The sequence below is a fragment of the Centrocercus urophasianus genome, unplaced genomic scaffold, assembly GCF_019232065.1.
Source record: "Centrocercus urophasianus isolate 14NV4802_14NV808 unplaced genomic scaffold, USGS_Curo_1.0 seq_5, whole genome shotgun sequence".
Taxonomy (NCBI): Eukaryota; Metazoa; Chordata; class Aves; order Galliformes; family Phasianidae; genus Centrocercus; species Centrocercus urophasianus.
The window spans coordinates 6194619-6207361 of record NW_024885088.1 but is presented as its reverse complement, the minus strand read 5'-3'; the positions used below and the strand labels follow the sequence as shown (position 1 = coordinate 6207361).

The window sequence follows — 12743 nt, the reverse complement described above, 5'->3', positions numbered from 1 at the left end:
ACCAAATTAGATTATTAAGTAACCTCTCCTCTCCTCTCCTCCCTTCCCCTCCCTTCCCCTTCCCGTTCCATTCTTGCCTGCAGCCTTGCAATTTTTTTCCTCAACCTGATGTGATATGAACTGCCTAGGCTTTTGTGTTATTTCCTTCAAAACATGCTAGTTTCTTCAGATAATTGTTTTATAACTTTTTTTTGTAATTGTGTTATATATATGATGCATTTTAACTGCTGAATCTTCTGCAAACAATGTTTTAGGCTAGCATAATCAATACAGATAAAAAGCCAGTCAGTTCATGTAGAACAGGAGAAAGGAACTAGAACATATGTTAAGTCCAGTGAAACCAAGCCAGTAAATATCCATTTAGTAAGGAAAGACTTAATGAGAAAGTGCTGATACCTCAGATATATAATGTATCCAATCATGTTTCTGTGGGTTGCACAATTCCTCTCAGCTTTGATGAAAAAATTTAAAAAATAAGACTAGTGTTAACCTAAAAATGTGCAACATGTGAAACAACCAAACATGGACATCTTTGTTGCTTATTAATCTAATTTGGTGTCTGCTAAACTGATGAAATGTTGTCAGGCTTAGGAATTACAGGTAGACAGACACTCTGAGAGGCAGACTGTGTTCCAGGCATGAAGATGTAAAAGAAAATAAAGAAAAACTGGGAACAAAATAGGAGATGGAAAATGGGGAAGGAAGAGAAATGAAAGCATGTGGCAAACATGGGTACAAATAAATGACATTTAATGTAATACCAAGGGAGAGAACAACTGAGAATAGTGATAGAAAGTACAGTTACTGTGTAAAACCAGACTCAAACCTTGACCTTGGTGCAAACTTTTGGTTGTCTTTAATGAGTGTTGGACTGCACACTGTGGCAGATGCATGCCCTAAAAAAAATATATATACAGTGTAATTTTCCTGCCTTTGTCAGATGAGAATCATGCCCTTCTGCTGAAGTGAAGCCCGAAGACCAGGTGAATGCAAACAGGCTTTGCATCAGAAGCTCACTCAGGGGCATCCTGACTCTTGTACAGAGCTCTAGAGGCAGATGGTGCATTCAATCATCTCTCAGGAAGGATGGCCATCTTACACATGGGAAGCAGTTAGGTGAATGAGAATCATTTAGGGAAAGACTTAATGTCCAAGTACACATATTAAGTATTAAGGACTACTAGTAGAGGCATATAGTTAAAATATATACTTGTTAAGAACTTGTCAATTGTGCGGTATAAGATCCTGGTCAGGTATATGATACCTCCCTCCTCATATGCTTCTTGTTTTTATTTTTCTTTTTAATTCTTTTCCTCTGTTTCAGCCACATTGTCTCTGTGTATGTTCCTGAGGAACGCTTTCATGTATTTATGCTGTTAGCTCTAGGCGGGCCTTCGCCTACAGCTGCATGGAACAATAGCGCCAGCCAGTGGCTGCCTGCAGTAAACGGGGATTTTCTGTGTAGCTACCCTTCAGGACTGTGACAAGCCTGCTACCGAGCTGTTCTTGACCTCAGCGGTAGAGAGGTGAATAAGCGAGCCTGGCTTGAGGCTCTGAGGAATTATCCCTGCTGCCTGCGTTCCCCATGCTTCGAAATGGGCTCTGGGGAAGATGAAAGATTCTCCCTCCCTCCCTCCCTCCCTCCCTCCCTCCCTTCCTTCCTTCCTTTCTCATTTTAACACAGGAGCCATTTTGCAAAAAAGCTGTGGAGAGGTTTGGCAGCCAGGCAGCAGTGTGATGCAAGTGACCTTACCTTCTGCAGCTTTATAGGAATGTTCCATGTTCCATACAAACAGGATGGGGAATGGCTGTTTGCAGGGGTGGATAGTGATAGGACAAGGGGGAATGGTCTTAAACTGAGACAGGGGAGGTTTAGGTTAGATATTAGGAGGAAGTTTTTCACCCAGAGGGTGGTGACACAGTGCAACAGGTTGCCCAAGGAGGCTGTGGATGCCCCATCCCTGGAGGCATTCAAGGCCAGGCTGGATGTGGCTCAGGGCAGCCTGGTCTGGTAGTTGGTGACCCTGCACATAGCAGGGGGTTGAAACTAGATGGACACTGTGGTCCTTTTCAACCCAGGTTGTTCTATGATTCTGAGTTACCAGCACAGTGTAAGCAGGCAGAACAATAAATTACTGAATTTTCAGTTATCTGCATAGAAGTAACTTGCTGCACCAGTTATGTGGGATGAATAATAAAGGATTATGCACTAGAAGTGCATTCAGCAAATGGTTTCAATCCACAGCTATCAGTGCTTCTGTATGTATGAATATCACTTTACTCGCAGGAAATACTTCTAATTATTAAGGTGGTATCTGTTTTAAGTAGTTCAACAAGCTTTGCATATTTTTGCTTATAAAGTAACTATGTGAATTTCTGAATAGTATTGCAAGAATTACCTACTTTAATACTCTAAAGGGTTTTCTTTTAATCACAAAATTATTAAGCTCCATGAAAATCTTCTTTAGCCTAAGAAATAGTTAAACTGTTGATTGAAGGAAAGAAAATATATCATTTATTCTCAGCCCAGCATCTTCAAATGAATTAACTGAAGATAATAGTGGAGTAAGGTGCAAAAATAAATCAACTTTTTGCTGAAACAGGCACTGTCTCTGAGCTAGGTTAGATACAGCTTACCTTAGTTACTTCTGTTGAAACTTCTTACGGTGGGAAAGACTCACTGATTCTAAGCAGCAAGTGGAACACGCTAGCCTGATTATAAGCACAGGTTCATCAACCAGATGGAGGTCGTGTGAATCCCAGTGCTCCTTCCACAGATTTTGTGCAACAAACAAACAAACAAATGAACAAACGACACCACCCTCTTCAATCAGGTGAAATGCATAAGCAACCTTCAGAGAAGAAAGGTAACAGTCAGCCACCCTGCTGCAGAACCCCACATTCTTCCTGACCTCCCTGGCGCCGCGCGTGTTTAATTCCCATACACAAATAGGAGCAGAGAGCGGGAGGAACCCCGGCTGCTGCTTGCCCATCCCGCGGGGCTGCACAAAGAAGGGCGGCAGCTCCGATGCAAAACCCGGCTTTTAGACAGCGGGCCTGGGGCTGCGGCTTCTCCCCGAGCACATCCAATCCTCCGCACCTCTCGCAGCCGCCTGCGGAGCCGCCTCGAAGCCCGGGGCACGGCACAACCCGGCCCCGGCGGCAGCGCCGGCTGCCGCCCCTGGGTGGCGGTGTGACCCCGCGGGACGCGGCCCCGCTCCGCGAAGGGCTCGACCTCTCTCTTCCCGGCGGGGCTCCCGGAGCGTCGCCTTCCCGGGGATTAAAGGTGTTCGGTGAGGGGCGCTGCTCGGAAGCCGGGTGCTGGTGAAAGAGTTCGGGCGGGAGTTCCGGAGGCCGGAGACATGAATGGTTTTGCGAAGGAAAACACGGCCTCGCCTTACATTAAAAAGTAGTATTAAGTCTTGGGGGACGGACGTTTAAAGAGAAAGAGCGGGGAGGAAAGCAGCCTTTTTAAAAGCGAAATTATTCTCAGTTAATTTTTAGGAAAAACTTAGCAGGAGAGGTCTGGGAGAGCCGTTGATTATTAGAGAATAAACCTTGAGGAATGCAGGAGAAAGGCAGAGCTAAAGTGATCAGCGCGGAGATACAGTGGGAGCGGATTGCTCTGCCCGGCTCACCGGGGCCCGCCGTGAGCCGCCCCGGTCAGGGCCGCTGCTTTCTCGTGTGCTGTCCTTTCCCTGACAGCAGCCGGGGGGGTCGAGCCCTACCCTTGAGCAGATGTCGTTTGGGAGCTGCGGGCGGCCCTGGCCGTAAAGCCGTCTGCGAATGACCCGCAATTTCACACCGCATCACTGCCACCACGGCAGCCTGGCCGGGCTTTAAACTATCCTTTGTTTTCACCATCCGGACAGATACTTTACGATGAAGTTCTGTGTTCAGGCTCTTTTACTTGCTTGTCACTGCTCGCTTTCCTTTCAGCCTTCACTGGTGTGTGTTTAGCAATTTCTCTGGCAGAGATGCCCAGAGCTATCCGTGTTTGCTGTGTAAATGGGCACAGGCACACGGGTTTGTCCACTTCTGCAGAATTTACCACAGCCCGTAGACGTGTATCTGAGTGTTCTTTCAGCGTGTGTATGCATGCGACCCAGACAGGAGCATGTTGTGTAGCAGACTAGAATAGATGGTTTGACAGAATGCAGGAGTAAACCGAACAGCTCTGGAATCAGACAGAAAGAGAGAGAGAAACACGGAGAAAGAAAGGAAGAGAAAAAGAAAAGAAAAAAAGACAGGAGTTTTGCTTGACTGTGCCTGAGCACAAAATTCTTTTTTTTCTCCTTATTTTCCCTACGATCAGCAAACTGAGTATCCCAAACTCTTGCTAAAAGCCAAGGAAATCTGGTTTTAAAAGGAAGAAGAATGTTTTCTTACTGTGGAAAATGAAATCGAGTTTAGTGACGGGCATTTGTGAGTGCACAGCAAGGTCAGATGGCCGAAGAGCCCCGGCACACACACACAGCATTCAGGATACGGAGCTGTGAGCAACCCTGGCTAATCCCTGCCTCTTTCTGGTTAAAAAGGAAACAGTTTAACCATCTCTTTTGGAAAGTCCGTGCGTTACAAATCTAGCCGCGTTACCATACTAGAGCAAATGAAAAAGCACTGCAGACAGAACAGACGACGAGTCCTTTCTTTCCCTTTGTGGACATGTTTGTGTGTTTCCCCAAACGCTGCGGCTGCTGCAGGACGTGCCTTCTGAAACACAAACTCACAGCTCGCGCACACACCCGCACAGACAGATAAGACATGTATTAGATTCTGACACATACGGGGTGGGGGGAAGAGCAGGAGAGAGAGAGGGAGAGAGAGAGAGAGATCCTCCTACCTGGAGCCATAGATTGCAAGATACGTAGTGTTACCTGGGGAAGTCAGAACAAGTAAAAACACATTGAACTTCGGGGCTCTATGAGGCAGTTGATCAAGATCAGGGCTTGCTCGTTTTCTCCCTCCGACCATCTGCCTCGGGTTTTTTGTTTTACCGTTTTGAGCAGCTCTTTCTGTTTTCCTCCCTCTGTAGCTTTAGTACCGAGCCAGGTTCTGTCACCATGGCTCTGGGAAGAGCTGCCCGTCTGCACGCAGCTGATTTTGTGCAGTTCGGCCGGCTTTGCTCCCGGGCAGCTTCCGAAACGCTCTTGACTGGGATTTAACCGAAACGATCAATTCGACTTTTTGTGCAATTTTTATGGCTCAGTCCATTCTCTAGATCATGCACAGAAACTTTCGGAAGTGGATTTTCTACGTGTTTTTATGCTTTGGAGTCATCTATGTCAAATTAGGGTAAGTCCTCGCGCACGACAAACCTTGTCTTTTGGGTCACGTTATTGCGGAGTTGCGAACAGAGCGTTGAGACGGAAAAAGAAGACGAAGCAAACGAAAAAGGCAGGAAAGCGACGGTTTCCCTCCGCCCCTTTCCCCGTGCGCAGCCCCAGCGCAGTCTGGGGCCGCTCCGCGTCGCGCTCGGCTCCCGGGGATGGGCACTGCAGCGGCGTTGCCCGCACGGAGCCCTCTGCTTTTGTGCTGCTTAAGCGACCTTAAATATTATCTCTGGCGTACAGTACTCTCAGACAGAAAAAAAAAAAAAAAAAAAAAAGCCTGACGGAGTTAACTCAGCCGCTGCTGATGAGACAATGGAGCAGAGCTTAAGTATTAAAAAGGAGAAAGGGGCGGGAGAAGGGGGAATCCCTGCTCTGAACCTGCGCTCAGGGATTTGCTTTATGCAGGCCTAGACACAATTTGCTTTTCTATCCATCAGGCGGACGTGTTGAAATGAGCTTGACAAGCGGCCCGGCTGCCCCCGCGATAAGCTCCGGGCCGGGCGGGCTGAGGGCCGGGCGCGCCGGGAGGGCTGCGGGCAGCCCGGGCTTTGCTCCTCGTTATTTGATCGCAGAGAGCGTGATCGCGCTGTTATTGCAGTTGCCAAGTTTCTCCCTCTGACTCTCCCCCTTACCTGTATGCCCTTATTAATATTGCTCGTCGCAGTAGGCTGACTTGAGTTGAATTTCCACATTCCTGAGCCCCAGCCGAGTCCTTACCTGTCGAGCTACAAACCCTTTAAAGATCCTGTCTTTGCATAGCTGCGGGATTTTTTTTTTTTTTTTTTTTTTTTTAATGATCAAGAATGCATAAGGTGAGTTGCAATCCGAAAACGCTTGTTTCCCGCTTCGAAGCCAACACAGAGAAGAAGAGGTGCGAAAGGGCAGCTCTGAGCGGCGAGGCCCATCCGCGCGGCACCCCCATTCGGCACGGGGATGGGCGCGGGGCCGCCCGGTTCTGCCAGCCCGCAGCCCCCTGCACAGAGCGCGGCGAAGCCTGGCCTTGCTGGCGGCGGCCCGGGGAGCGGGAGGCTGCCGGGGGGCACTGCAGGAGGGAGAACGGAGCGGCCGGGGGCTAAGGTCACACGATACAGCGGTGTTAAACGGGGCTTCTAGGGACGAGAAGGGAAGCGTTGTTTCAGCCGGAGCTCCCTCCCCAGCCCGGCTTTTGCCCTCCTTTTGCCGGAGGATCCCCGGCAGGTTGCTCGGCAAGCACCGGCCGGACTGCGTTCGCTCGTCCGTCTATCCAGCTATACGTTTCGTCATTTGGGCAGGGCTCTGAGCCCGCCCCGCGGCTGAGCCTCTAGGACCGACTGCCCTGCCCCTGCGCCCCAAATCAGCTTGCTAGAGACAGGTTGCTATTTGGCCTCGGGCCAAATATCTCCCGCTGTCATCCTAGCTGTGAGCGATCCTCCCTGTCGTCTTCCAGAATGACGCGAGAAGCGGGTTGGTGGGACTGCATACCCGTAAATTAAGCACCACGACGATCAGGGCACCTAATCAGTTCCAGTAGCCGGAGGGCTTCGTGAGGCACATTCTCCTCCAAATCACCGGGGGACAGAGGAGCTCAAAGAAAATGGTTTGCACAATAAGGGGTAATGGTATCAGTGCTCGCTTTCGCTGCTGTTTTATTTTTAAAGGAAACAGAAGATTCGGCACACTTTACAGGGTGGAATGCAGATTTACTTGAGAAAATGAGCGTGGCTGTTTTAGAAAGGGGTTTGGAGCAAAAAAAAATCACAAGAATGTTGTTGAACTGAGCCTGGAAGCAAAACTGAATGGATGGCAGGAACAGTGAAAGCCCTTACAGGAATCCCATCAGATCCATCACCGTGACTGTAAGGCGAGGATACTTCTCTTTCTTTGAACAATAAGAGAGAAATTCTCTCTGAGATCCAGGGCTACCACCAGGCTGAGCATGTAGGATGCAATTATTTCCTCTTTCATCAGCCACTGGAGCAATCACTTTGTTGAAACCATATCTTCTTAGAGTAATGATACCTTTTCTGGTGAGCTGTGTGCATAAGAAAGGGGAGTTACTTGAGACAAAACGTAGTTTGTCTTCCAGTGCATTCTGTTTAGCTTGCGCAGTAAAGATGGAGATAGCAAGGAGTTACGCGGTCATTTCATTTGCTACGGAGCACGTGTTCCTCTCTTAATAAAACGTGCTAAGAACTCCGCTTCCTGGCTGGACAGGGACAACCCCGAGCCCAGGGGAGGGGAGCAATAGAAACACCGCTGTCTTTGTGCACAGCAGAGGAGCAGCAGATTGGTGGTGCCATGAGAGGGGACCAGGGGAGTGTGGCACAGGAAAGTCGCTGTTTCCAAGTGGGAGGAGAGAGTGAGAACCGCTCAGGGGATCCTCCATCCTTCCTTCCTCCCTTCCTCACGTGGAATTGTCGTTATTCCCATTTCCATTTTGCATTTTGCCGAGGAGGATGAGGTGCGAGGTGGTGTACCTGCCCGCGCCCAGTCTGCCTTCCACGTTTCTGGGGGCAGGTAGGGAGAATGGAGCAGGCTGCAGCGCTCACACGTTGACTTCGGTAATAGCTGTATTGGAACGGGAATTTCGCCTGCGAAGATCGCAGGGCGATCAGCTCCAGTTTAATTAATAGACGTATCGGAAGTCACAAATCACAGCTGTGCCACAGATGCAAATGACAGCAGATGCTCTGAGGGTGAGCGATGGACCTTCGGAAGAACGGATCCGTAGATATTGCGGGACTCAGGGGGCAAATCGCCCTTTCCCCTTTATCTCTCCTGCCGGCTCGCCCGGCCTCAACGAAATACCCATCTTCTCGAGTCCCCTCGGGGCGGGGGAGGCGGCCCAAGCACCTCCCGCCCCCTCCAACCCGACCCCGCTAATTGCACGCTGCTCAGCTTTGCCCCTTTCTCCCTTGCGCTGAGCTCGCAGCGGTGCGGGATGCAGGGAGTGGCGGCTGTCAGCAGGAAGAAGGGCAGCGCGGTGCAGACTGGACGTGTGTCCCGAGCTGCCGACGTGCTCTGCTGCCGCACACGGCGCTTTTCGGGGTCAGAGAGAACCCGCAATTGAAAAGAGATGAACGGAAAGGGAAATGCTTTTTTTCGTGCCCGCTCTGCCTCATCTGCAGTCTGTCGCAGGGAGTAGGCAACCGTTCCAGTTCCGTACTGCTCTTATTCTGTCCGCAATACACGTGTTTGGGGAAGAAGAAGTGGCAGTACCCATGTGAGGTGTTACTGACAATATTGGCTCGTCCAGTGTCACACCAAGAATCTGACAGAACAAGCGTACTTCTCTGTCCCGAGCTGACACGCATATAGAAAGAATCCGTACAGAACCTAACACGTTATCATTATCAGCATCATTACTATTGAATTTCCGACGCAATAACATCTCCCATTTTTTGAGGAAAAAATATTTTCCCGAAAGGGAACGGGTCGATTTGGTTGATGCCATACGAGATTCCTCGGACTCCACGATTCGGCTGTGGAAAAATCCCTCTTCACCCCGAAACTGTGGGGAATGGCAGAGCACCGTCGTCTGGATTGGGTTGGATCAAAGCCCGCGTCCTCACCCCCCGGTGCTTCAACGCCAGCAGCTACTTTTCGATTTTAGAATTCAGTTCTGTTCTATTTTTTCTTTTTCCTCAGGCACGTGTTTCAAAGCAGATGCCCATTTAAAATATATGCGATGCCGAACAAGTGCTCGAAATAAGCCGTCAAACCTCACCCCCCGTTCTCCATCCAGCTGGCGCTCGGCAACGCTGCCGCAGCCGCTTCATGTGGCTGAGAGGTGACGGGGAGCAAGGGGGACGCACAGCCCTGTAGCTCTCGAGGTTTACGGATGTATGCATACATACGCACTTAAAGAGGTAAAAACACGTCGATTTTAGGTTTGTTCTTTTTTTCTTTTTTTCTTTTTTTTTTTTAAAGAAATTATAAATAAAGGAGACGGTTCTAGGGTTGTAAGTGATCGCTGGAAGGCTTCAACTTCCCCCGTTGTTAATCAACAGCAGCGTTTCCTACAATGACACTCTCGGCTCCAGCACACGCACGCACTGCGCTTACAGATGAAAGTGCTTAAATGAAACAGAACCCCGAGGAGATCCTTATCGGGTGTTCGGCGAAAGACGACGTTTTTACACCAATTCTGCAGCTGCGGTTCCATCCGAAGGAATATTTCGTTGTCCCGCAGAGCCTGCAGCAGCCGTGTGCAGGGACTGGTTGACTCGGGGAGGTCACCCCGGGGTGCTGGGAAGAGCTCTCGGCCGAGAGATCTCCCTCAGGCATCAAGCAATTAACCCGAGACGGGCTCCTCAATCCCCGCAGAGCGAGGGTCTGTCGGAGCCCGCTGAACGTTCAGTTCGACTGTATTTCAGCTAAACTCTCCACGGTGCACTTTCCTCTTTCGGGCTTCGTTTTTAAACCCCGGCATCCCGGAGCACGTCTCTCCGTCAGCTCCCAGGACTGCAGTCGCTCACCCGAAGAGAGAAGGGGCCGTCGAGGCACGGAGGAGGAGCAAGCAAGCTCTGCTCCGCGGGGCTCGGAGAGGCGAGGGGCGGGCGGCCTCTGCCCGGTAGCGGCACGGACCTGCCGGGAGCTGCCGGCTGGGAAGGAGGCAGGGGAGAGTAGAAACGGCTCCGAAGGCTCTCTCCGAATGCTTTCCTTCCCTTTCACCCGCGGAATCCAGCCCCGTTATGAAGCTTCGAGCTGCCTTTACTCCTCACTCACTCACTCACTCACTCACTCAGGCGGGCTGCCGCAACTTGCATGTCTTTTTTTTTTTTTTTTTTTTCCTTTCTTTCTTTCTTTTGGACAGAGCCCCCTGATATGTAATTTTCAACACGGGGGGCAACGAGAACCAAGAGGCTGCGGGAGCTCTTCGGGGGAACCGATAGAGCCATTCACCGTCCGCTACTGAGCCGTTCACCGGGAGCTGCCGACTGTCCCGGTCGACTCTCAGCAGGAGAGCAGCCCGCTCCTCCCGCGGAGTGTCCCCGGGGAGCGCTGTGCCGGGAGTGGGGTGCACGGAGCAGGTTGGGCCGGGCAGTGAGGGTGAGTTGCAGCCGGGGCTGGAGCGGTGTCGCGCCATTGTCATCCCCTCCTTTAAATAAAAAAAAAAAAAAAAAAAAAAAAAAAAAAAAAAAAAAAAAAAAAAAGGGGGGGAGAGAGGGAGAGAAAAAAAAGTAGGCGGATTGCAGCGACTGACTGCCCAATGGCAGCCCCGAGTCTCAGGAGAGTTGCAGAAAGAGGGAGAGAGAGAGAGAGAGGCACTTTCTGCCATCCAAATCCCTTAAACCATCCTCATTCCAACACGAGAACCCACTGTAACAACTTCCAACCACTGAGACATGACAGGCAGGAGCCCAGAGGCAGCAGCAGCAGCGAGAACAGCAGCAGCAGCACATACTCTGCCCCGGGAGCAGCATTAGCGCCAGGGGAATACCAGCCCCACCAATACAAACTAACAAACAAACAAACAAACAAAGCCCCCCCAAGCCCAAGGGACTGGATTCCAACTCAGATTCAAGGCACAGCTGACACCAAAAAGGGTGGGGAGTTACGACCGGGGGGGGCCAGAAAGGAATAACCAAGGAAGCGAACTCCAAGAGTGTAAACGGGACTCAGCCATGATCCTTTTTTCATCTCGCAGTGTGTTACTCTCAGTGTATTACCCTCAGATTTTCCTCATCCTTACCAGTGGGAGTTACCTGTAAGTGATCCAGATTTTTTTTTTTTTTTTTTTTTTTTTGGTTGCAAATTCTGTTTGAAATGGCCCCGCCAGCTACCTAGGGGCGACGCGCACACGGAGGGAGCCGGGACACGCCAGCTCCGCGAGGCGCGTGGTGGTGAGGATGGTGATGGCGATGGCGGTGTTGGCAGTGCCGGTCGGACCGTGCCAGGGGAAGGGGACCCGCCAGGTAACTCCCGGGGCTGCCCGGGGGTCGGCGGGGAGCGGGGCGGCCGCGACTCCCTCGGGGGCTCCGGCCTCGGCTCCTCCTCCCGGCGGGGGAAGCGCGGCGCCGCGCCGGGACGCGCAGCCCGGGAGAGCTGCGGCCGCGGGCGGGCGGCGCGGAGGCGGAGGCGCTCGCTGCCGGCCGGGTGCTTTTCGCTCGGGAGGGATCTGCAGTCCCGCAGTTAGAGCCGGCTCCAGGACGTTTTCCTTGTGAGGAAGGGGGTGGAGGTAGGGGTGGGGGAAATCAGAGTCGGTGGGTGGGACTGCAAGGAGTTTCGGGCTCTTTTTTTTTTTAATATCTATATCTGTATCGAACGGTGCGGTGGATGAGAAGCTATCGGGCTGCTCAGTGCGGGCTGCGGAGAGAGGCTGCTGCGGGGCTGGGGCCGGGCGCCGGCTGAGGGGGACATGGGGCTGCAGTACGCTGTCCCCGCGCAGAGCCGAGCCGAGAGGCCGGGGCCGCAAGCCAAGGCTCGGAAGGGCGGCCGGGGAGCTGTCAAGCGCTCCCGTGCTCCAGTCAAGGCGTGAGCGCGCTTTGAAGCGGCAGCGGGGAAGGGAAGGTGCTGGGGCAGGCGGTGGTCCCGGCCGCCGGAGCTAGCTGACAATCTGAGCTCGCTCCCTTCCGTGAGTGCCTCCCCGGGGGCCGGGTGCCCTGCGGAAGGGGACTAGGGATCGACTCAGGTGTCTCCGGGTAGAGAGAGCGGGCTGTGCCCGAAGGACTCTGTCCCGCACTGGGGGTTCCTGCCCCAACACCACCCGGCCCCACGTCCAACTGCGCTGCGGGGCCGGGAGGGTTTCTGCTCGCTCCTGCCCCAGCGCCGAACAAAGACCTTTCAGTTCACGGTGGGTGTATAATTTGAGGTGCATGTGGATTTCTGTCTATCTACCTACCTACCTACCTACTTACCTATCTATCTACCTACCTACCTACCTACCTATGCACCCACACATCCACCCATCCGACCGTTTCTGTGTACATGCAGGCAACACACACACACACACAAGCACATGTGTGAGAGTCCTTCTGTATATATATATATATATATATACGTATTGTGGGCTAGGGAAAAATACGAGCCAGCACTATGCATGAAAAGCAGGAATAAACACACACGTAAAAAGAAACGAAACGCGTATTCCTATGTTTGCAACTCGTAATGAAATGCACATGCGATCGCTACTGATTTTTAAGGGCGCTTGATTTATGGAGCTGCGTTCGGGTCGATCCGGTAGGATGCTGCTATCAGCCCGAATTGCCCGCTGCCCTCCACAGCCCGGCAGGCGACCCGACAGCCTGTAAAGAGACGGCACTGCTCTCTGCTTTTTCAAGCAGGAGGAAAAAGCCGTAATAAGCAAATAAATAAATAAATATACCCTTCTAATACAAACGTAGCATTTCTCTTTCTCTCTCTCTTTCTCTCTCTCTCTCTTTCTTTCTTTCTTTCTTTCTTTGTTTCTTTCTTTCTTTCTTTCTTTCT

At 51.5% G+C, this 12743-nt stretch overlaps 1 protein-coding gene across 2 annotated transcripts in view; it reads left to right on the top strand.

Annotated features, from left to right (window-relative positions):
* The first annotated feature begins 5224 nt into the window (after positions 1-5224).
* WNT7B (Wnt family member 7B) overlaps positions 5225-12743 on the top strand; it is a 92715-nt gene continuing 85196 nt past the window's right edge. The window contains exon 1 of one of the 2 annotated variants that reach the window (XM_042835023.1): positions 5225-5295. In XM_042835023.1, the coding sequence (XP_042690957.1) occupies positions 5225-5295 (71 nt within the window). Of the gene's footprint in view, positions 5296-10939; positions 11023-12743 lie in introns of those variants that run through there. The other variant, XM_042835022.1, reaches the window with a different exon arrangement.